Source organism: Triticum aestivum, chromosome 1B (genome assembly GCF_018294505.1).
Source record: "Triticum aestivum cultivar Chinese Spring chromosome 1B, IWGSC CS RefSeq v2.1, whole genome shotgun sequence".
NCBI lineage: Eukaryota > Viridiplantae > Streptophyta > Magnoliopsida > Poales > Poaceae > Triticum > Triticum aestivum.
The window spans coordinates 416,579,929-416,605,664 of record NC_057795.1 but is presented as its reverse complement, the minus strand read 5'-3'; the positions used below and the strand labels follow the sequence as shown (position 1 = coordinate 416,605,664).

General features: G+C 47.8%; 1 protein-coding gene across 1 annotated transcript; it reads right to left on the bottom strand.

Moving 5' to 3' along the window:
• Positions 1-731: 731 nt before the first annotated feature.
• LOC123128146 (BOI-related E3 ubiquitin-protein ligase 1) lies at positions 732-2,434 on the bottom strand. The gene is made up of 3 exons (XM_044548084.1): positions 1,967-2,434; positions 1,590-1,870; positions 732-1,486 (listed from the first exon to the last, which is right to left on the bottom strand). The coding sequence occupies exons 1-3, from the start codon at positions 2,109-2,111 to the stop codon at positions 932-934; spliced, it is 981 nt and encodes a 326-aa protein (XP_044404019.1). The 5' UTR covers positions 2,112-2,434; the 3' UTR covers positions 732-931.
• Between the last annotated feature and the right edge of the window lie 23,302 nt (positions 2,435-25,736).

Here is a 25,736-nt window from a genome sequence, read left to right as displayed (position 1 = left end):
TTCAGATACAAATTAGACCTACAACTCTAGAAACAACAAAAATATATATTCAAACATTGTTATGAATAATACACTCTTTTTAGAATGGGTCATAAATTTGGCCCATTAGCATGGTAACTGCTGAATTTGTTGTTTCTGTTTCTCCAGCTGTAATTCAATTATTATTTCTGGTGACATGGTAGACATATGTTATGTGCACACACCAAATTATTTCAGAATTTTTAAACACCCATACAATGATTTTGGATGGCTGGTGCACTGGTAGCAGCACAAGGCCAGATGTACCGGATAAGCGTTCCAGTGTGGTCAGTCCAAGCCGGAGTGAGATTTCACTGCAAGTAGTGTATCCGTAGGCAGTAAGCACGCGCTCACCTTCATTTCTGCGGCACTCCCCCTCTAAGCATGGACATGGTCACGGCCGGCCGCGCGTGAACCTGCCCGTCTTTGTCCAGTGCAGCAGAATGGTGATGATCAAAGACGGAACGGGGCGTGCGAGCAACCGACAGCCCTGCCGTGACCCGCGCTCCCGTACGTCCGATCGGGATCGCGCGTACCCCCGTTTCCCGCCACTTCCTCCTGCCCGCCTACCCAACCACCCCTCGTCCCCACGCCCTGCTTCAACCAATTCGCCTCGCTCCCGAGGCGGCAACTGCCACAACTGCGCCGCTGAGCGCTCCGTAGGCCTAGCCGTGCCGTGCGCGGTAACAAAATCCACCTAATCAACGCGTTGCTAGCAGTAAAAACTGTCACGCAAGATTCAAATCAAATTAGTAAAGATTTACTAGATCACCAGCAAAAGAGGTGAAGCGATCATGGAGGGATCAGTTCACTAGCACGGGAGAAAAGAGAGGAAGGAATTATGCACCCTGTCTGATCTGATCTACTACAGCTTTTCCATGGTTCTGATTTCATGATCCGGCGGGGACCCGTTTCACGCGAAGAAGACCTGCACGGTGCCGGTGATGGGGCAGCGGCACGCGGGGCAGGCCGCGGCGGCGGCGGTGCCGGCTTGGGAGGCAGAGGCGCCGGGATCGCACGCGGCGCACACGCAGAGGTGCCTGCAGGGGAGCAGCACGGTGGTGGCCGGCCGGAGCCGGCACGCGCGGCACGGCCTGGCCGGTGGCGGGGCCACCACCTCCACCACCCTGTCAGGGTCGATGAAGCCGGACTCGGCGTCGTCCGCCGCTCCCTCGGCCTCCTCGGCGGCCTTGCCACTCCTCGCCTGCGCTGTGGCCGCTTCCTGCTGCAACTGCGCGTGCAGCGCGGCCGCCGTGGACTGGTCGGACATTGCCTTGGCTTGCCACGACGCCGCCTCCGCCCTCAGCCTGGCCAGCCGCTCCTCCAGCTCGACGCCGCGCCGTGCCGCCTTGAAGGTCTCCGCCTCCACCTCCCTGACCCGCCGCGCGGCCAGCGCCTCTGCGGCGCCCAGCAGCGAGCGGTTCTGCCGACGCCTCGTGTCGGCCAGCGCAAGCCGGAGTCTCTCCGCCTACAAAGGAAGAACGAACCCACCATCATCACAACATCCACCATGTAGATCGATCGATCGATGGCAAGGCCAAAACCAATCAAGCAAGCGCGCGGATCCTCACGTGTTCCTGGAGCAGCCGGTCGATCTCGTTGTTGTGCCGCCCGCACTGAGCGGCGAGCTCGCCGGGGAGAAGGGACGACGTCGACGACGTGCACGCCACGTGCTCCGAGCCTCCCTCGTCGAAGTCGAGCCGCAGGCCCGTCGCCGCCGGCCGCCGGTGCAGCTGCGCCAGGTGTATCACCTTGTGCCCGGGAGAACCCTGCGGCGCCTGTAGGGAGAAGAGGCGTGCCGGCGGCGCCACGGTCTCGCGCGGCCGCTTCCGCCCGTTGCCGCCATCTGCGACTGCATCGACCAAAGATGTGTGTTAGTTAATCGCCTCAATCACAACCGTCATCGAGAAGGAGAAGGTAATCAAGCAGCACGCGATGCGTCGGTTACCTCCATCTCGTCGGGAGAAATCCATGAAGAGGGGAGGATGCTGCTGCTGCCCCTGCTGCTCCAGCGACGGCGCCACCATCTCCTTGCGCGGCTCCATCGGCGCGGCGCAGCCTCTGCCCACAACCCGGACGCCCAGATCACCCATCCGGCCGGGGGAGCGATCACCTCGGAGCGGAAGTCGGGGACGGCTAAAGCAGCAGCAGCGGCGTGGGCGACGCGCAGGCGGCGAGGACGAGGAGGCGCGATTGCCGGTGGCTGCTGCTGCAACAGGGCCGCGCCGCTGCCATTGCCCCGTTCGTGCTATTTGAGGCGCGAAGCGCGTGCGTGGGGAAGAGGAGTTGGATGGGATGGCGGTAGGAGGCGCGGGGATGCGATGGATGAGAGAGTTGCGGCGGGGGGTGGGCAACGCAAACGCAACGCGACTCAACTGTTCTACCGTCCCTCTCGTCTTATCAGGGTGGCGTGGGCGTGGGCTTTCAGCTTTTGCTGGCTCCTCTTTTCCCTCGCTCTCTCCCGTGAATCGTGATGGCAACGTCAGCCTCGCCGTCGTGCCCGGCTTTCCCTACGTGCACCACCCACCTCACAGCTGCATCTGCATGCACGCCTTGAAGAATCCCCCGTCCAAAACCCAACAGCTCAAACCAAATGTTTTAACCGCTTTCCTGCGTTATTGTGCTGTTGGATCTACACGCAGATGAGTCAGATGGCCATCGACATATTGCACGTAGATTAATTTTACTATAACCGGGTCGTTGTTCTCACGTCGTATTAATTGGACATTTGGACGCTGTTCCTCGGTCCTCTGTCCAAGTAAGTAAATCTACTTCCAAGGACTCCCAACAGTGCCACGACGGCTAGTAGAGTAGGCATCGGATGCTAGGCGCTCTTGACTCTCGTGTCTTTTATTCTGTTCATTCGTTCGTTTGGTCAAGCCTCAAGCGGGCAGCATCTATCTATCTGTAGCCGTGGGCTTTCGGCGTACGGGCCGAGAGGAAAGAGACGTTGCACTGCATCCACATGACAACAGGGAGAGAGAGGGAGAAAGAAACGTCGGTTTGACGGAGGCTTCTCTGCGCTGCACGCAGCAGCCAGGGGTGAGATGAAAATGAAAAGAAAGGCCAGGCCGCAGGCGGCAGCATCGATGGTGCTCCGACTCCCAAGCAGGAAATGCAGGCAGGAAGGCAGGCAGCGAGTTGAGTATTGGATTCGGAGGCACGCACCGCACCGGCCTCAAAAGCATCGCTCCGTGCGCTCCGCCTTCGCTGTAGCCTCGGCGCACGCAAGGGACCGCGGCACAGGCCCGTCTCGAGATGCGCGAAAGGAGGAGAGACATATTGCTACCATTTTCCTTTTTCCCTTTTCAGCCACCGTCGCAAGTTCCTCCTCTCCATGTGGCATGCCGTGTTGGTCAAGGTGAGAGGTACTAGGGTTTGGAAATTTCAAAACCAATTCTAGATTCGTTTCATTGGATTTAGACGAATTTTACTGAATTTGAATTCGGATTCAATCCAGTGCAAAATTTCAAAGTAAGACGCATGCCGTGCCCTGTAAAATTACCGAAACAATGGTTTCTGGTCTGGGAGCTGCGTAGAGAAATCCCACCACGAGCAAATTTTAATTCTGGCATCGACGTTTCCATGTATACAATGCTCCCGACAAAAGAAATCGTCTATCGATCAACTCCAACACAGTCTTCCAGATAGGTTGATGGCAGCAGCAGTACCGGATTAGCCTGAGGCCGTGTGGAGTTTTCAGCTTCGCTCGAAGAATTGCGTCCTTCTCCTTCTTCGATGTGCTTAAGGTTCTTTGGGAGAGCTAGTGACGGCAGGGTCTCGCCGGAAGGATTATAGGGCAGGGGTTAGATTATATAGGAAAGCGGGTCAACAAACACATGAGGTGGTGGTGTTGGCAATGTTGGAGGTTGAAATTGTTAGAAATTAATTAATTAGAATAATTAGGGGATAATCCCTGCTATGCTGGTTGCTTTAGTTTGGCAACTGCTCCTTGTAAACCGCCTCTGTACATAGGTATATACACTCAAATCTTCAATCAATGAAACGCCTATTCCATCATTTGCTTCTCTCTCTGTTTTCACACTTTATCAGCAATGCTAGGCGCCGGTGCACCGGCGCAAATTTCAGTCGGTCGCGTCCCGTGCGTCCGATATGAAAATCCATCATTAGCTTCTCTCTCTGTTTTCACACTTTATCAGCAATGCTAGGCACCGGTGCACCGGCGCAAATTCCAGTCGGTCGTGTCCCGTGCGTCCGATATGAAAATTTCCAACCGTCAGATCCAGCCTCCCACTTCGTCTCCAACCTCCAAATTCCCACGTACCTTTGACTTTTCCCCAAAAATCAAACCAATGTGCCTCATGTGGGAGAGAGGACTAGGCAGCTAGCGCCGCCGACCCCATCCATGGACGCGCAGGCAACCACCCAGTACGAGTGAGCTCGCGGTGGTCCGTCGGCCCTGGTTGCAGCGAAAAAAATCTCAGCAAACAAAATAACTCCGATGGTTAATTGAAGCAAAAACAATAGCCGATTCCATCCAAAATTAACAATGGTTCCAGCAAAAAAGTCACACTAGCAAACCCCAAAAAGTTCAATTGTAGCAAAGGAACTAGCTGGTGCTGGTTCCAGCAAAAAAAAGTCGTCGGTGAGGGCGCGCTCCAGTTCCAGCAATATTGGGTGTTGGTTTCCAGCATGTCGTGTCGCCGGAGATGGATGTAGCAAATCCAGTCATTGGTTGTAGCTTTACCCGTTGCCCGTTGAAGCAAAAACATGGCGCTGTCGCCGACGGGCACGCTTGTCGTCGCGTGGTTGTAGCAAATTCAGCCGTCGGTGGTAACGTTTCCAGTGCCGGATGTAGCAAATCTCAGCACAGTTGTCGCCGCCACAAAATTCACCGTGGTCCCTTGCAACAAATCTGGTCGTCGGTTGTAGCACTACCAGTCACCGATTGTAGCAACGATCGTGCGGCAGAGCAGCTAGGAGTGCGCCATGACTAGAGGAGGATGGCGCATGACCATGGCGCCCACCCAAGGAGCTTGCCGGTGTCTCCCCCCTCCCCCAACCCCCACCCCACCCACCCACTCCCCCTCGATTTGGCGTGGAGCACCTCAAGGGAAGCAACAGAGTTGCTACCGGGGCCATGGAAGTACCATGTGAGAAGTTCCATGGCGTGGGCCTTGAGGTGAACGACTCTCATGGGAGGAAATGGAGCTAATGAGGTGAAGAGTTAGCTCGCCGGAGTAGCAGATCGACCAGATCAGAAAAAATGAAGGGTGTGGTGCTTGGCCTGCTACAGAGAGATGGGGAAAGGACGAGGACTGCGGCGCTGTGAAGAAAGGAAGTGGAAGAGATAAGGCAGAGATAGGGGCCACCAAATTACGTGTCGCTCGGAAAATAAAACGCACTAGGAGCGTGCGTGAGGCGGCCGACCCAAGCTTCCGCCAACTCGCCGTTCCCAAAAGTTTTCCTAATAGAAAACATAATCTAACTTTTGTCAATAGATGTTCATAATTCTATTACCATGTTTTCTCGAATATGCATGAGTGTGCATATCATATATTAAAGAAGAAAGGCGAAGAATGCCTGCACCACCAATTTACAAAGGTGTCGTTACAACGCTACTCCTCACTACTCGTCCACCGGTCTAGTCTAAGGAAGAAGGGGTCCATGTTCCCTTTAAACTTGCCAGCTATCGACCATAACCTTCCTTCAGACCTGATCCTACCTAGGAGCTCACTCATCGAGGGCGAGGCTCTGTCGAACACAATAGCATTCCGATGCTTCCAAAACTCCCACATAGTTAGTACAAAGATAGTGTGGAGATCCTTCTTCTGCCAGTTGCTCGGTGCTTGCTTACCATCTAGCCATTGGTGAATGGAGTCTTCTGATGTCGGCGTCCAATCCAGCTTGCCCAGGACCTCACAAATCACCGCCCATGTCGATCTAGCAAGCACACACGTTAGTAGTACATGATTTATTGTTTCATCCTCCTGGTCGCATAAGGGGCATGCGTCTTGATGCGGCAGTCCTCTTCGCGCAAGACGATCCGATGTCCAACACCTATCCTTGAGTGCAAGCTAGGTAAAGAATTTGCATGTAGATGGGGCCCGAGACTTCCAGGTCAGCTCCGACATGGGTTCCACTGTTGGGATCTACGGTAGGGTGCGTCGACTGCAAATTAAAATTTCCTACGCGCAGAACATCCAGGAACATGCTACGGGAGATGGATCACAGATCGTTACCACCAGACGCGCAGTGTTGTGTAGCGGAAGAAGAGTTGGGGTAGCGCGTCCGCGTGTATCGTCTCCTCCTCGTCCGATCTCCCTTGAACAGCCGGTCGTCCGATCCCACGTACAAGTTCGCCGGAGCGGCGCAAGTGCACCGCCTCTAACGGTATCCGCGCGTGCAGGAGGAACACCGTGCGGCGGACTGCTAGGTCCGATCACACAGTTGGCGGCGAGTGGAGGTGGCTATTCGCAACACATGCAAACCCTAGTGACAGTGCTGAAGCGATCAACCAAATGAGTGTGTCGCACCTCCACTTTATATAAGCGTCCGTCGCGGGCTCAACACTTGGGCCTCGCACGGACCCTAAAGCCCACAAGTCTACTCGGCCACAATCCGAATACATCTCGGATCACATCCGACCAGTGTCCTCGGATCCGACCTCATAGGTTCCTTCCCTTAAGCGCGCGACCCCTTAGGTTCAAGTCGGCTTGGTCACAGTTCGGATCACCTCCGACCTGCACGGTTGGTAGCGGCCTCTAGCAAGGCGTGCCGACCACCAAGCAGACAATGAAGCTGGTTAGGCGAACCTGTACAACGTGTCACACTTCTGTTCCCTTTGCCGCACGGTATATGTTGTCGGGCTCAAGGCGAGACTGTCATCCTTGTGCTAGCCCTACCTCTTTCTCGTTCCAGTGATGCCGACCACTATCCGGATTATCTCATAACCCTTGTCGCATGGCCATGCTTATCCTGGTCGGATCACACGAGGGGCCCAGAGTATATCTCTCCTGATCGGAGGGGCAAATCCCATCTTGCTCGACCATGTCTCACAGCATGGGACTGGACAAACCCGAAACCTACCTTTGTAACTACCCAGTCACGGAGTAGCGTTTGGTCGGCCCAAAGCAAGTCTATCACCATCCCGAGTACTTGTGTCAGCTCAGGTCTTAGGATATAGAACATATGTTGTACTAGAGACTCACAGATGACATATCACTGCGTCTCATAGTCGGGTCTGTCCAACTCGGACCTTATCTCGACTGGTCATATGCTCCATGGTCCATATTATCCGGTTAGCATCCAATGCTCCATGGCTAGTGGGACCGAGCCATCCACCGTGTCATATGCTAGTCTAGTTTGACGTGTGCCCACACGTCACTTGCGACTAGGGACAATTTAGGATGTATCATACAACACAAGATCTCACAGACAAGTCATGTACTTGCCAACAAGTATCATTGATTACATCCAAGGACTATCTTTATTCATAAACACATAGGAAATATCCTCATACATGATTGCCTCTAGGGCATATCTCCAACATCCACCGTCCGACCCCAAAACCTAGCCGCATATGCCGACCTCACCGAGAAGTGGCTGCTGGTCTCCCATGCCCAAGAAACCGAATCTGGCATGTCCACCTCGGGCTCCCACGTGCTGACTCTTGTCCATAATGCGAGGAATTCCTGCAGTGCCTCACCCCCATGATTAGGGCCTACATCCTCCGCCCAATACCCATTTTTGATGGTCGGAGCAACCATCCTCGTCGATCTGATCCGCGCTGGGATCTTGTCATCGATCTTTGGAGCAATCTCCTATACCGTCCACTGATCCTCCCAGAACAATGTATTGAGGCTGCAATGCGCTTTACTCGTCATCTATTACCATGTGTTGTCCTAAATTTATGAAGTCACTTTGCTTGAATAAGTCATGGAAAATTATACAAATATGTGCATACCCCGGTGATTGCCCTCTATCACATTGGTAAAATACAAGGCACTGAAGTCTATGTCACTATTTGTGGTTACATTGTCGTCCATCCACCAAGGTAGAAACCATAATTTATAGCAATGATTGAGTGTCAAACATTGTTGTAAGATCCACATCACATTGTGGTTGTTATTTTTTCCATAGTGACTAACTAATGTTAAACTTGCAAAGTGTATGTTTTGGCCGAAACTCTAAACTCAAACTTTTATCAAGAATAAAGCCCAAAACATTAGCAATGGTTTCATCGCATGCCCTGTATTGAAGGGTACTCCCATGTTCATTAAGGATTACCTTAGCCATGACTGTACTCCATTATATAATTTAATCCATAATATTTTTACTCTCATAAGTAAACTAAATAAAGGCATGGAAATTTCATGCAACACATGGTGCACATGCATTTTATGTATCATAAACTCTACTTAGTTATCAAACTAGCATACAATGGATGAATATCTATTTAGCTTATATTTTTTCTTAAGATAAATATGTTGCCATGAGTACATCCTGAATGATCACCCATTTGTTTTTTCAAGACCTCAAGTCTATGATAGCTCACAGTTATGTCGCTTAATCAACTTCAAGTTGAGATCCTGTGATCAAATATTTCCATATACAGATCCAGTTGAAAATCCCTTAATGCACTTTACATCTTCTTATGATGGTACTACCGATTTTCTTGATGAGGAAATATGGAATTTCTTAAAATCATTAGATTCACCCAACAGGTGCTATTCCATTATTTGAAATTCTTGCTAGCATTGAGAATATTAAGCAATTCATCGGGTCACAATATAGAACCATGAGGAATTCAAAGTAAAGTGGAGGCTAAAAGACAACCAAAGGTAGAATTACCTCTTTATAGGGAATATATCATTTTCAAACGATCACAAAGACAAATCCCAAGTTTGTCAAATGTGTGGTTATACAAACATCATACCTATGATTACCAAACCCTGGAACATATGGTCAAACTACAACACAAATCTATTACCTACTAATAAAGGGATTGGTGCTTCTGCTCGTCCATCACACATTTTTATAAAAAACCTCTCCTTTTCTGGTAATTAACCCACCGTCACCTATAAGTGAGAAAAACAAACCGTTATCTTCAATATCCTAACTCCAATTTTAACATACCATACATATATTTTGATTAGGAAAATGTGTACAAATATGAATATGATGCTTCTTTATCTATTAAACAGTCTTAATCAATAACGCATGATCCATATTTTTTTCATACCGACATCGACTTGGATTGCAAAGGAACACCTTAGCAAAGCCAAATTAAGGATGAAAGAAACCATCGATAACCATGCATGCACGCCCTTGGCAAAATCTTGCATGAAAAGGTAGATTTCTCATCTTATGCCGAGATAAAGAGATGGCTCGACAAGACCTATTGGTGTTTTGAGTCATGGTTGTTGGGCTACGGTCATGCGGTATTTTCTTCTCCCATTGCAATGCAAGGGCACTTTTGCTTGTTTATTGCAAATGATAAATCAATTAAATAGGATATATTTAAAATATTACAAATAACAACCAAAAATATCTGGTAAATGATTGTTCTCAAATCTTCATCAAAAGGAGAACCAAAAATCTAGTGCCATAAACGGATGGTGAATTCCTTTACGCTAATGATATATTTAGACTTCATGTAATCTCTTAATTATCCCAAAATATTATTAGTCTATACTTGTTATACTACAAGTAGTACGATGTCCAATATCCAATTTCTTGGACATGATACTAGAAAGTTTGAGTGTATAGTTCAATTCATACTCAAATTGTTGCATGCAAAATAATTTTCTAAATATTAATAAATTAAATATTTGGCTTGCCAGTCTTATCCATCCTGGTTTGGGGATGATAAGAAAAATATTGACTATTCTGTTGGTCACAACTTAACAAGTTGCAAAATTTCCCAAATCATCATATTTATGTGCACTACATGTGCCATAGGGGAAATTAGCTTTAAGGCACTCTCACCTTAAAATTTTGAATGGCCACTTGATACGTCCATTTTGCTGTTGGAAATATGCCCTAGAGGCAATAATAAAAGGATTATTATTATATTTCCTTGTTCATGATAATTGTATTTTATTCATGCTATAAATGTATTATCCGGAAATCGTAATACACGTGTGAATACATAGACCACAATACGTCCCTAGTAAGCCTCTAGTTGACTAGCTCGTTGGTCAACAGATAGTCATGGTTTCCTGACTATGGACATTAGATGTCGTTGACAACGAGATCACATCATTAGGAGAATGATGTGATGGACAAGACCCAATCCTAAGCATAGCACAAGATCGTGTAGTTCGTTTTGCTAGAGCTTTTCCAATGTCAAGTATCTCTTCCTTAGACCATGAGATCGTTTAACTCCTAGATACCGTAAGAGTGCTTTGGGTGTACCAAACGTCACAACGTAACTGGGTGACTATAAAGGTGCACTACAGGTATCTCCGAAAGTGTCTGTTGGGTTGACACGGATCGAGACTGGGATTTGTCACTCCGTATAACGGAGAGGTATCACTGGGCCCACTCGGTAATGCATCATCATAATGAGCTCAAAGTGACCAAGTGTTTGGTCACGGGATCATGCATTGCGGTACGAGTAAAGTGACTTGCCGGTAACGAGATTGAACGAGGTATTGGGATACCGACGATCGAATCTCGGGCATGTAACATACCGTCTGACAAAGGGAATTATATATGGGGTTGCTTGAATCCTCGACATCGTGGTTCATCCGATGAGATCATCGAGGAGTATGTGGGAGCCAACATGGGTATCCAGATCCCGCTGTTGGTTATTGACCGGAGAGCCGTCTCGGTCATGTCTGCATGTCTCCCGAACCCGTAGGGTCTACACACTTAAGGTTCGGTGACGCTAGGGTTTTATGAATATGAGTATGCAGCAAACCGAATGTTGTTCGGAGTCCCGGATGAGATCTCGGACGTCACGAGGAGTTTCGGAATGGTCCAGAGGTAAAGAATTATATATAGGAAGTGCTGTTTTGGCCATCGGGAGAGTTTCGGGGTCACCCGGTATTGTACCGGGACCACCGGAACGGTCCCGGGGGTCCACCGGGTGGGGCCACCTATCCCGGAGGGCCCCGTGGGCTGAAGTGGGAGGGGAACCAGCCCCTAGTGGGCTGGTGCACCCCCCTTGGACCCCCCTGCGCCTAGGGTTGGAAACCCTAGGTGGTGGGGCGCCCCACTTGCCTTGGGGGGCACTCCACCCCCCTGGCCGCCGCCCCCTTGGGAGATTGCATCTCCCAGGGCCGCCGCCCCCCTGGGGGCCTATATAAAGGAGGGAAGGGGGGTGGGCAGCCGCACCCTGTGTCTTGGCGCCTCCCTCCCCCTGCTACACCTCGTCCTCCTCCCGCAGCTGCTTGGCGAAGCACTGCCGGAGTCCTGCTGCATCCACCACCACGTCATTGTGCTGCTGGATCATCATCAACCTCTCCTTCCCCCTTGCTGGATCAAGAAGGAGGAGACATCATCCTCTCCGTACGTGTGTTGAACGCGGAGGTGCTGTCCGTTCGGCACTTGGTCATCGGTGATTTGGATCACGGCGAGTACGACTCCATCATCACCGTTCTCTTGAACGCTTCCGCACGCGATCTACAAGTGGTATGTAGATGCAATCTCTCTCCTATGACTCGTTGCTTAGATGAACTCATAGATGGATCTTGGTGAAACCGTAGGAAATTTTTTAATTTTCTGCAACGTTCCCCAACAGTGGCATCATGAGCTAGGTCTATGCGTAGTTCTTTATTGCACGAGTAGAACACAATTTTGTTGTGGGCGTAGATCTTGTCAACTTGCTTGCCGCTACTAGTCTTATTTTTCTTCAGCGGTATTGTGGGATGAAGCGGCCCGGACCGACCTTACACGTACGCTTACGTGAGACAGGTTCCACCGACTGACATGCACTAGTTGCATAAGGTGGCTAGCGGGTGTTTGTCTCTCCCACTTTAGTTGGAGCGGATTCGACGAAAAGGGTCCTTATGAAGGGTGAATAGAAGTTGACAAAATCACGTTGTGGTTGTTCGTAGGTAAGAAAATGTTCTTGCTAGAACCCAATTGCAGCCACGTAAAAGATGCAACAACAATTAGAGGACGTCTAACTTGTTTTTGCAGCAATTGTCATGTGATGTGATATGGCCAGAAGTTGTGATGAATGATGAATGATATATTGTGATGTATGAGATCATATTCTTGTAATAGGAATCACGACTTGCATGTCGATGAGTATGACAACCGGAAGGAGCCATAGGAGTTGTCTTTATTTTTGTATGACCTGCATGTCATTGAAGAACGCCATGTAAATTACTTTACTTTATTGCTAAACGCGTTAGCCATAGAAGTAGAAGTAGTCATTAGCGTGACAACTTCATGAAGACACGATGATGGAGATCATGATGATGGAGATCATGGTGTCATGCCGGTGATGAAGATGATCATGGAGCCCCAAAGATGGATATCAAAGGAGCTATATGATATTGGCCATATCATGTCACTATTACATAATTGCATGTGATGTTTATTATGTTTATGCATCTTGTTTACTTAGAACGACGGTAGTAAATAAGATGATCCCTTATAATAAAAAGTGTTCCCCCTAACTTTGCGCCGGTGCTAAAGTTCGTCGTTTCGAAGCACCACGTGATGATCGGGTGTGATAGATCCTTACATTCACATACAACAGGTGTAAGACAGTTTTACACATGCATAAACACTTAGGGTTAACTTGACGAGCCTAGCATTTACAGACATGGCCTCGGAACACAAGAGACCGAAAGGTCGAACATGAGTCGTATGGAAGATACGATCAACATGGAGATGTTCACCGATGATGACTAGTCCGTCTCACGTGATGATCGGACACGGCCTAGTCGACTCGGATCGTGTAACACTTAGATGACTAGAGGGATGTCTAATCTGAGTGGGAGTTCATTAAATAATTTGATTAGATGAACTTAATTATCATGAACTTAGTCTAAAACCTTTGCAAAATATGTCTTGTAGATCAAATGGCCAACGCTCATGTCAACATGAACTTCAACGCGTTCCTAGAGAAAACCAAGCTGAAAGATGATGGCAGCAACTATTCGGACTGGGTCCGGAACCTGAGGATCATCCTCATAGCAGCCAAGAAAGATTATGTCCTAGAAGCACCACTAGGTGAAGCACCAATCCCAGAGAACCAAGATGTTATGAACACTTGGCAATCACGTGCTGATGATTACTCCCTCGTTCAGTGCGGCATGCTTTACAGCTTAGAACCGGGGCTCCAAAAGCGTTTTGAGTGACACGGAGCATATGAGATGTTCGAGGAGCTGAAAATGGTTTTTCAAGCTCATGCCCGGGTCGAGAGATATGAAGTCTCCGACAAGTTCTATAGTTGTAAGATGGAGGAAAACAGTTCTGTCAGTGAGCACATACTCAAAATGTCTGGGTTGCAAAACCGCCTGTCCCAGCTGGAGATCAACCTCCCGGACGAGGCGGTCATTGACAGAAACCTTCAGTCGCTCCCACCGAGCTACAAGAGCTTTGTTCTGAACTACAATATGCAGGGGATGGTGAAGACCATTCCTGAAGTATTTTCAATGCTGAAGTCAGCAGAGGTTGAAATCAAGAAAGAACATCAAGTGTTGATGGTCAATACGACCACTAAGTTCAAGAAGGGCAAGGGTAAGAAGAACTTCAAGAAGGACGACAAAGATGTTGCCGCGCCCGGTAAGCCAGTTGCCGGGAAGAAGTCAAAGAATGGACCCAAGCCTGAGACTGAGTGCTTTTATTGCAAAGGGAAGGGTCACTGGAAGCGGAACTGCCCCAAATACTTAGCGTACAAAAAGGCCGGCAACACTAAAGGTATATTTTATATACATGTAATCGATGTGTACCTTACCAGTACTTGTAGTAACTCCTGGGTATTTCATACCGGTGCCGTTGCTCATATTTGTAACTCACAGCAGGAGCTGCGGAATAAGCGGAGACTCGCGAAGGACGAGGTGACGATGCGCGTCGGGAATGGTTCCAAGGTCGATGTGATCGCCGTCGGCACGCTACCTCTACATTTACCTACGGGATTAGTTTTAAACCTCAATAATTGTTATTTAGTGCCAAGTTTCAGCATGAACATTGTATCTGGATCTCGTTTGATGCGAGATGGCTACTCATTTAAATCCGAGAATAATGGTTGTTCTATTTATATGAGAGATATGTTTTATGGTCATGCCCCGATGGTCAATGGTTTATTCTTAATGAATCTCGAACGTAATGTTACACATATTGATAGTGCGAATACCAAAAGATGTAAAGTTGATAATGATAGTCCCACATACTTGTGGCACTGCCGCCTTGGTCACATTGGTGTCAAGCGCATGAAGAAGATCCATGTTGATGGACTTTTAGAGTCTCTCAATTATGAATCATTTGACACATGCGAACCATGCCTTATGGGCAAAATGACCAAGACTCCGTTCTCCGGAACAATGGAGCGAGCAACCAACTTATTGGAAATCATACATACTGATGTGTGTGGTCCAATGAGCGTTGAGGCTCCTGGAGGATATCGTTATGTTCTCACTCTCACTGATGACTTAAATAGATATGGGTATGTCTACTTGACGAAACACAAGTCTGAGACCTTTGAAAGGTTCAAGGAATTTCAGAATGAAGTAGAGAATCAACATGACCAAAAGATAAAATTCTTACGATTGGATCGTGGAGGAGAATATTTAAGTCACGAATTTGGTACGCACTTAAGGAAATGTGGAATCGTTTCACAACTAACGCCGCCTTGAACACCTCAGCGTAACGGTGTGTGCGAATGTCGTAATCACACTCTATTGGATATGGTGCGATCTATGATGTCTCTTACCGATTTACCGCTATCATTTTGGGGATACGCTCTAGAGACAGCTACATTCACTTTAAATAGGGCACCGTCTAAATCCGTTGAGACGACACCGTATGAATTATGGTTTGGGAACAAAACCTAAGCTGTCGTTTCTAAAAGTTTGGGGATGCGATGCTTATGTCAAGAAACTTCAACCTGAAAAGCTCGAACCCAAGTCGGAAAAATGCGTCTTCATAGGATACCCTAAGGAAACCATTGGGTATACCTTCTACCTTAGATCCGAAGGCAAGATCTTTGTTGCCAAGAACGGATCTTTTCTGGAAAAGGAGTTTCTCTCGAAAGGAGTAAGTGGGAGGAAAGTAGAACTCGATGAAGTACTACCTCTTAAACCGGAAAGCAGTGCAGCTCAGGAAAATGTTCCTGTGGTGCCTACACCGACTGGAGAGGAAATTAATGATGATGATCAAGGTACTTCGGATCAAGTTGCTACTGAACTTCTTAGGTCCACAAGGACACGTTCCACACCAGAGTGGTATGGCATCCCTGTCCTGGAAATCACGTTGTTAGACAACGGTGAACCTTCGAACTATGAAGAAGCGAAGGCGGGCCCAGATTCCAACAAATGGCTAGAAGCCATGCAATCCGAGATAGAATCCATGTATGAAAACAAAGTATGGACTTTGACTAACTTGCCCGATGATCGGCGAGCGATAGAAAACAAATGGATCTTTAAGAAGAAGACGGACGCGGATGGTAATGTCACCATCTATAAAGCTCGACTTGTCGCTAAGGGTTATCGGCAAGTTCAAGGGATTGACTACGATGAGACTTTCTCTCCCATAGCGAAGCTTAAGTCCGTCCGAATCATGTTAGCAATTGCCGCATACTATGATTATGAGATATGGCAGATGGACGTCAAAACGGCATTCCTTAACGGTTATCTTAAGGAAGAGCTGTATATGATGCAACCGGAAGGTTTTGTCGATCCTAAGAATGCTAACAAAGTATGCAAGCTCCAGCGATCCATTTATGGGCTGGTGCAAGCATCTCGGAGTTGGAACATTCGCTTTGATGAGATGATCAAAGCGTTTGGGTTTATGCAGACTTATGGAGAAGCCTGCGTTTACAAGAAAGTGAGTGGGAGCTTTGTAGCATTTCTCATATTATATGTAGATGACATACTTTTGATGGGAAATGATATAGAATTCGTGGACAGCATTAAGGCCTACTTGAATAAGTGTTTTTCATTGAAGGACCTTGGAGAAGCTGCTTACATATTAGGCATCAACATCTATAGGGATAGATCGAGACGCCTCATAGGTCTTTCACAAAGCACATACCTTGATAAGATTTTGAAGAAGTTCAAAATGGATCAGTCCAAGAAAGGGTTCTTGCCTGTATTGCAAGGTGTGAGATTGAGCTCGGCTCAATGCCCGACCACGGCAAAAGATAAAGAAGAGATGAGCGTCATCCCCTATGCCTCAGCCATAGGATCTATTATGTATGCCATGCTGTGTACCAGACCTGATGTAAACCTTGCCGTAAGTTTGGTAGGAAGGTACCAAAGTAATCCCGGCAAGGAACACTGGACAGTGGTCAAGAATATCCTGAAGTACCTGAAAAGGACAAAGGACATGTTTCTCGTTTATGGAGGTGACGAAGAGCTTGTCGTAAAGGGTTACGTCGATGCTAGCTTCGACACAGATCTGGATGACTCTAAGTCACAAACCGGATACGTATATATGTTGAATGGTGGGGCAGTAAGCTGGTGCAGCTGCAAGCAGAGTGTTGTGGCGGGATCTACATGTGAAGCGGAGTACATGGCAGCCTCGGAGGCAGCGCATGAAGCGATTTGGGTGAAGGAGTTCATCACCAACCTAGGAGTCATACCCAATGCGTCGGGGCCGGTCAAACTCTTCTGCGACAACACTGGAGCTATTGCCCTTGCCAAGGAGCCCAGGTTTCACAAGAAGACCAGGCACATCAAGCGTCGTTTCAACTCCATCCATGAAAATGTTCAAGATGGAGACATAGATATTTGCAAAGTACATACAGATCTGAATGTCGCAGATCCATTAACTAAACCTCGTCCGCGAGCAAAACATGATCAACACCAGAACTCTATGGGTGTTCGATTCATCACAATGTAACTAGATTATTGACTCTAGTGCAAGTGGGAGACTGTTGGAAATATGCCCTAGAGGCAATAATAAAAGGATTATTATTATATTTCCTTGTTCATGATAATTGTCTTTTATTCATGCTATAAATGTATTATCCGGAAATCGTAATACACGTGTGAATACATAGACCACAATACGTCCCTAGTAAGCCTCTAGTTGACTAGCTCGTTGGTCAACAGATAGTCATGGTTTCCTGACTATGGACATTAGATGTCGTTGACAACGGGATCACATCATTAGGAGAATGATGTGATGGACAAGACCCAATCCTAAGCATAGCACAAGATCGTGTAGTTCGTTTTGCTAGAGCTTTTCCAATGTCAAGTATCTCTTCCTTAGACCATGAGATCGTGTAACTCCCGGATACCGTAAGAGTGCTTTGGGTGTACCAAACGTCACAACGTAACTGGGTGACTATAAAGGTGCACTACAGGTATCTCCGAAAGTGTCTGTTGGGTTGACACGGATCGAGACTGGGATTTGTCACTCCGTATAACGGAGAGGTATCACTAGGCCCACTCGGTAATGCATCATCATAATGAGCTCAAAGTGACCAAGTGTTTGGTCACGGGATCATGCATTGCGGTACGAGTAAAGTGACTTGCCGGTAACGAGATTGAATGAGGTATTGGGATACCGACGATCGAATCTCGGGCATGTAACATACCGTCTGACAAAGGGAATTGTATACGGGGTTGCTTGAATCCTCGACATCGTGGTTCATCCGATGAGATCATCGAGGAGTATGTGGGAGCCAACATGGGTATCCAGATCCCGTTGTTGGTTATTGACCGGAGAGCCGTCTCGGTCATGTATGCATGTCTCCCGAACCCGTAGGGTCTACACATTTAAGGTTCGGTGACGCTAGGGTTGTATTGTTGGAGAACGTTGCAGAAAATTAAAATTTTTCCTACGGTTTCACCAAGATCCATCTATGAGTTCATCTAAGCAACGAGTCAAGGGAGTGAGTTTGCATCTACATACCACTTGTAGATCGCGTACGGAAGCGTTCGAGGGAGCGGTGATGATGGAGTCGTACTCGACGTGATTCAGATCACCGATGACCAAGTGCTGAACGGACAGCACCTCTGCGTTCAACACACATATGGTATGGGCAATGTCTCCTCCGTCTTGATCCAGCAAGGAGGAAGGAGAGGTTGAGGAAGACAGCTCCACCGACAGCACGACGGCGTGGTGTTGGTGGAGAAGCAGCACTCCGGCAGGGCTTCGCCAAGCTCGTGATGGAGGAGGAGAGGTGTTGGGGAGGGGAGGGGCTGCGCCTTGGCTTGGGTGTGCAACCCTCCCCTCACCCCTCTATTTATAGGGGAAGGGGCAAGGGGGGCCGGCCCCTCTAGATGGGATCTATAGGGGGGGGGCGGCGGCCAGGGAGGGGGGACTTGCCCCCCAAGCAAAGGGGGCGCCCCCTCTAGGGTTCCCCTCCCCAACCCTAGGTGCATGGGCCCAAGGAGGGGGGGCGCCCAGCCCTCCAGGGGCTGGCTCCTGCCCCCATGCAGCCCATGTGCCCCCCCCGGGAGGGGTGGCCTCTCCCGGTGGACCCCCGGAACCCTTCCGGTGGCCCCGGTACAATACCGATATGCCCCGAAACTTTTCGGTGTCCGTTTGACAACTTCCCATATATAAACCTTTACCTCCGGACCCTTCCGGAACTCCTCATGACGTCCGAGATCTCATCCGGGACTCCGAACAACATTCCGTAATCACATACAAGTCTTCCTAATAACCCTAGCGTCACCGAACCTTAAGTGTGTAGACCCTACGGGTTCGGGAGACACGCAGACATGACCGAGACGGCTCTCAGGTCAATAACCAACAGCGGGATCTGGATACCCATGTTGGCTCCCACATGCTCCTCGATGATGTCATCGATGAACCACGATGTCGAGGATTCAAGCAACCCCGTATACTATTCCCTTTGTCAATCGGTACGTTACATGCCCGAGACTCGATCGTCGGTATCCCAATACATCGTTCAGTCTCGTTACCGGCAAGTCACTTTACTCGTACCGTAATGCATGATCCCATGACCAAGCACTTGGTCACTTTGAGCTCATTATGATGATGCATTACCGAGTGGGCCCAGAGATACCTCTCCGTCATACGGAGTGACAAATCCCAGTCTCGATCCGTGTCAACCCAACAGACACTTTCGGAGATACCTGTAGTGTACCTTTATAGTCACCCAATTACGTTGTGACGTTTGGTACACCCAAAACACTCCTACGGTATCCGGGAGTTACACGATCTCATGGTCTAAGGAAGAGATACTTGACATTGAAAAAACTCTAGCAAAACGAACTACACGATCTTGTGCTATGCTTAGGATTGGGTCTTGTCCATCACATCATTCTCCTAATGATGTGATCCCGTTGTCAATGACATCCAATGTCCATAGTCAGGAAACCATGACTATCCGTTGACCAACGAGCTAGTCAACTAGAGGCTCACCAGGGACGTATTGTGGTCTATGTATTCACACATGTATTACGATTTCCGGATAATACAATTATAGCATGAATAAAAGACAATTATCATGAACAAGGAAATATAATAATAATGCTTTTATTATTGCCTCTAGGGCATATTTCCAACAGTGTCCCACTTGCACTAGAGTCAATAATGTAGTTACATTGTGATGAATCGAACACCCATAGAGTTCTGGTGTTGATCATGTTTTGCTCGCGAGAGAGGTTTAGTCAACGGATCTGTGACATTCAGATCCGTATGTACTTTGCAAATATCTATGTCTCCATCTTGAACATTTTCACGGATGGAGTTGAAACGACGCTTGATGTGCTTGGTCTTCTTGTGAAACCTAGGCTCCTTGGCAAGGGCAATAGCTCCAGTGTTGTCACAGAAGAGTTTGATCGGCCCCGACGCATTGGGTATGACTCCTAGGTCGGTGATGAACTCCTTCACCCAAATAGATTCATGCGCTGCCTTCGAGGCTGCCATGTACTCCGCTTCACATGTAGATCCCGCCACGACGCTCTGCTTGCAGCTGCACCAGCTTACTGCTCCACCATTCAACATATACACGTATCCGGTTTGTGACTTCGAGTCATCCAGATCTGTGTCGAAGCTAGCGTCGACGTAACCCTTTACGGCGAGCTCTTCGTCACCTCCATAAATGAGAAACATGTCCTTTGTCCTTTTCAGGTACTTCAGAATATTCTTGACCACTGTCCAGTGTTCCTTGCCAGGATTACTTTGGTACCTTCCTACCAAACTTACGGCAAGGTTTACATCAGGTCTGGTACACAGCATGGCATACATAATAGATCCTATGGCTGAGGCATAGGGGATGACGCTCATCTCTTCTTTATCTTTTGCCGTGGTTGGGCATTGAGCCGAGCTCAATCTCACACCTTGCAATACAGGCAAGAACCCCTTCTTGGACTGATCCATTTTGAACTTCTTCAAAATCTTATCAAGGTATGTGCTTTGTGAAAGACCTATGAGGCGTCTCGATCTATTTCTATAGATCTTGATGCCTAATATATAAGCAGCTTCTCCAAGGTCCTTCATTGAAAAACACTTATTCAAGTAGGCCTTAACGGTGTCCAAGAATTCTATATCATTTCCCATCAAGAGTATGTCATCTACATATAATATGAGAAATGCTACAGAGCTTCCACTCACTTTCTTGTAAATGCAGGCTTCTCCGTAAGTCTGCATAAACCCAAACGCTTTTATCATCTCATCAAAGCGAATGTTCCAACTCCGAGATGCTTGCACCAGCCCATAAATGGATCGCTGGAGCTTGCATACTTTGTTAGCATTCTTAGGATCGACAAAACCCTCCGGCTGCATCATATACAGTTCTTCCTTAAGATGCCCGTTAAAGAATGCCGTTTTGACGTCCATCTGCCATATCTCATAATCATAGTATGCGGCAATTGCTAACATGATTCAGACGGACTTAAGCTTCGCTACGGGAGAGAAAGTCTCATCGTAGTCAATCCCTTGAACTTGCCGATAACCCTTAGTGACAAGTCGAGCTTTATAGATGGTGACATTACCATCCGCGTCCGTCTTCTTCTTAAAGATCCATTTGTTTTCTATCGCTCGCCGATCATTGGGCAAGTCAGTCAAAGTCCATACTTTGTTTTCATACATGGATTCTATCTCGGATTTCATGGCTTCAAGCCATTTGTCGGAATCTGGGCCCGCCATCGCTTCTTCATAGTTCGAAGGTTCACCGTTGTCTAACAACATGATTTCTAGGACAGGGTTGCCGTACCACTCTGGTGCGGAATGTGTCCTTGTGGACCTACGAAGTTCAGTAGCAACTTGATCAGAAGTACCTTGATCATCATCATTAATTTCCTCTCCAGTTGGAGTAGGCATCATAGGAACATTTTCCTGAGCTGCACTACTATCCTGTTCAAGAGGTAGTACTTCATCGAGTTCTACTTTCCTCCCACTTACTTCTTTCGAGAGAAACTCTTTTCTAGAAAGGATCCGTTCTTTGCAACAAAGATCTTGCCCTCGGATCTTAAGTAGAAGGTATACCCAATGGTTTCCTTAGGGTATCCTATGAAGACGCATTTTTCCGACTTGGGTTCGAGCTTTTCAGGTTGAAGTTTCTTGACATAAGCATTGCATCCCCAAACTTTTAGAAACGACAGCTTAGGTTTTGTTCCCAAACCATAATTCATACGGTGTCATCTCAACAGATTTAGACGGTGCCCTATTTAAAGTGAATGTAGCTGTCTCTAGAGTGTATCCCCAAAATGATAGCGGTAAATCGGTAAGAGACATCATAGACCGCACCATATCCAATAGAGTGCGATTACGACGTTCGGACACACCGTTACGTTGAGGTGTTCCAGGCGGCGTGAGTTGTGAAACGATTCCACATTTTCTTAAGTGTGTACCAAATTCGTGACTTCAATATTCTCCTCCATGATCCGATCGTAAGAATTTTATCTTTCGGTCATGTTGATTCTCTACCTCATTCTGAAATTCCTTGAACTTTTCAAAGGTCTCAGACTTGTGTTTCATCAAGTAGACATACCCATTTCTACTTAAGTCGTCTGTGAGAGTGAGAACATAAATATATCCTCCGTGAGCCTCAACGCTCATTGGACCGCACACATCGCTATGTATGATTTCCAACAAGTTGGTTGCTCGCTCCATTGTTCCGAAGAATGGAGTCTTGGTCATCTTGCCCATGAGGCATGGTTCGCATGTGTCAAATGATTCATAATCGAGAGACTCTAAAAGTCCATCAGCATGGAGCTTCTTCATGCGCTTGACACCAATGTGACCAAGGCGGCAGTGCCACAGATATGTGGGACTATTGTTATCAACTTTACATCTTTTGGTATTCACACTATGAATATGTGTAGTATTACGTTCGAGATTCATTAAGAATAAACCATTGACCATCGGGGCATGACCATAAAACATATCTCTCATATAAATAGAACAACCATTATTCTCAGATTTAAATGAGTAGCCATCTCGCATCAAACGAGATCCAGATACAATGTACATGCTCAAACTTGGCACTAAATAACAATTATTGAGGTTTAAAACTAATCCCATAGGTAAATGTGGAGGTAGCGTGCCGACGGCGATCACATTGACCTTGGAACCATTCCCGACGCGCATCGTCACCTCGTCCTTCGCCAGTCTCCTCTTATTCCGCAGCTCCTGCTGTGCGTTACAAATGTGAGCAACGACACCGGTATCAAATACCCAGGAGTTACTATGAGTACTGGTAAGGTATCAAATACCCAGGAGTTACTATGAGTACTGGTAAGGTACACATCAATTACATGTATATCAAATATACCTTTAGGGTTGCCGGCCTTCTTGTCTGCTAAGTATTTGGGGCAGTTCCGCTTCCAGTGACCCTTCCCCTTGCAATAAAAGCACTCAGTTTCAGGCTTGGGTCCATGCTTTGACTTCTTCCCGGCAACTGGCTTACTAGGCGCGGCAACATCTTTGCCGTCCTTCTTGAAGTTCTTCTTACCCTTGCCCTTCTTGAACTTAGTGGTCTTATTGACCATCAACACTTAATGTTCTTTCCTGATTTCAACCTCTGCTGACTTCAGCATTGAAAATACTTCAGGAATGGTCTTCACCATCCCTTGCATATTGTAGTTCATCACAAAGCTCTTGTAGCTCGGTGGGAGCGACTGAAGGATTCTGTCAATGACCGCCTCATCCGGGAGGTTAATGTCCAGCTGGGACAGGCGGTTGTGCAACCCAGATATTTTGAGTATATGCTCACTGACAGAACTATTTTCCTCCATCTTACAACTATAGAACTTGTCGGAGACTTCATATCTCTCGACCCGGGCATGAGCTTGGAAAACTAGTTTCAGCTCCTCGAACATCTCATATGCTCCGTGTTGCTCAAAATGCTTTTGGAGCCCCGGTTCTAAGCTGTAAAGCATGCCGCACTGAATGAGGGAGTAATCATCAGCACGAGACTGCCAAGCATTCATAATGTCTTGGTTCTCTGGGACGGGAGCGTCACCTAGCGGTCCTTCTAGGACATATTGTTTCCTGGCAGCTATGAGGATGATCCTCAGGTTTCGGACCCAGTCCGTATAGTTGCTGCCATCATCTTTCAGCTTGGTTTTCTCTAGGAACGCGTTGAAGTTCATGTTGACATGAGTGTTGGCCATTTGATCTACAAGACATATTTTGCAAAAGTTTTAGACTAAGTTCATGATAATTAAGTTCATCTAATCAAATTATTTAATGAACTCCCACTCAGATTTGACATCCCTCTAGTCATCTAAGTGTTACACGATCCGAGTCGACTAGGCCGTGTCCGATCATCACGTGAGACGGACTAGTCATCATCGGTGAACATCTCCATGTTGATCGTATCTTCCATATGACTCATGTTCGACCTTTCGGTCTCTGTGTTCCGAGGCCATGTCTGTACATGCTAGGCTCGTCAAGTTAACCCTAAGTGTTCTGCATGTGTAAATCTGTCTTACACCCGTTGTATGTGAACATAAGGATCTATCACACCCGATCATCACGTGGTGCTTCAAAACGACGAACTTTAGCAATGGTGCACAGTTAGGGGGAACACTTTCTTGAAATTATTATAAGGGATCATCTTATCTACTACCATCGTTCTAAGTAAACAAGATGCATAAAACATAATAAGCATCACATGCAATTATATAAAGTAGTGACATGATATGGCCAATATCATATAGCTCCTTTGATCTTCATCTTCGGGGCTCCATGATCATCTTGTCACCGGCATGACACCATGATCTCCATTATCATGATCTCCATCATCATGATCTCCATCATCATGTCTTCATGAAGTTGTCACGCCAACGACTACTTCTACTTCTATGGCTAACGCGTTTAGCAATAAAGTAAAGTAATTTACATGGCGTTCTTCAATGACACGCAGGTCATACAAAAATAAAGACAACTCCTATGGCTCCTGCCGGTTGTCATACTCATCGACATGCAAGTCATGATTCCTATTACAAGAACATGATCTCATACATCACAATATATCATTCATCATTCATCACAACTTCTGGCCATATCACATCACATGACAATTGCTGCAAAAACAAGTTAGACGTCCTCTAATTGTTGTTGCATCTTTTACGTGGCTGCAATTGGGTTCTAGCAAGAACGTTTTCTTACCTACGAATAACCACAACATGATTTGTCAACTTCTATTTACACTTCATAAGGACCCTTTTCATCGAATCCGCTCCAACTAAAGTGGGAGAGACAGACACCCGCCAGCCACCTTATGCAACTAGTGCATGTTAGTCGGTGGAACCGGTCTCACGTAAGCGTACGTGTAAGGTTGGTCCGGACCGCTTCATCCCACAATACCGCTGAAGCAAGATAAGACTACTAGCGGCAAGCAAGTTGACAAGATCTACGCCCACAACAAAATTGTGTTCTACTCGTGCAATAGAGAACTACGCATAGACCTAGCTCATGATGCCACTGTTGGAGAACGTTGCAGAAAATTAAAATTTTTCCTACGGTTTCACCAAGATCCATCTATGAGTTCATCTAAGCGACGAGTCAAGGGAGTGAGTTTGCATCTACATACCACTTGTAGATCACATACGGAAGCGTTCGAGGGAGCGGTGATGATGGAGTCGTACTCGACGTGATTCAGATGACCGATGACCAAGTGCTGAACGGACAACACCTCCGCGTTCAACACACGTACGGTACGGGCGACGTCTCCTCCGTCTTGATCCAGCAAGGAGGAAGGAGAGGTTGAGGAAGACAGCTCCACCGGCAGCACGACGACGTGGTGTTGGTGGAGAAGCAGCACTCCGGCAGGGCTTCGCCAAGCTCGTGACGGAGGAGGAGAGGTGTTGGGGAGGGGAGGAGCTGCGCCTTGGCTTGGGTGTGCAGCCCTCCCCTCACCCCTCTATTTATAGGGGAAGGGGCAAGGGGGGCCGGCCCCTCTAGATGGGATCTAGAGGGGGGGCGGCGGCCAGGGAGGGGGGACTTGCCCCCAAGCAAAGGGGGCGCCCCCTCTAGGGTTCCCCCCCAGCCCTAGGCGCATGGGCCCAAGGGGGGGGGGCGCCCAGCCCTCTAGGGGCTGGCTCCTGCCCCACGCAGCCCATGTGGCCCCCTCGGGAGGGGTGGCCCCTCCCGGTGGACCCCCGGAACCCTTCCGGTGGCCCCGGTACAATACTGATATGCCCCGA

Bases quoted from the DNA above. Each gene is read 5' to 3' on its own strand.
- LOC123128146 (XM_044548084.1), bottom strand. From the start codon at position 2,111: ATGGGTGATCTGGGCGTCCGGGTTGTGGGCAGAGGCTGCGCCGCGCCG. The intron at 1,871-1,966 runs GTAACCGACGCA...TGGTCGATGCAG, and splicing joins TTTCTCCCGACGAGATGGAG to TCGCAGATGGCGGCAACGGG. The intron at 1,487-1,589 runs GTGAGGATCCGC...CTTCCTTTGTAG, and splicing joins ACCGGCTGCTCCAGGAACAC to GCGGAGAGACTCCGGCTTGC.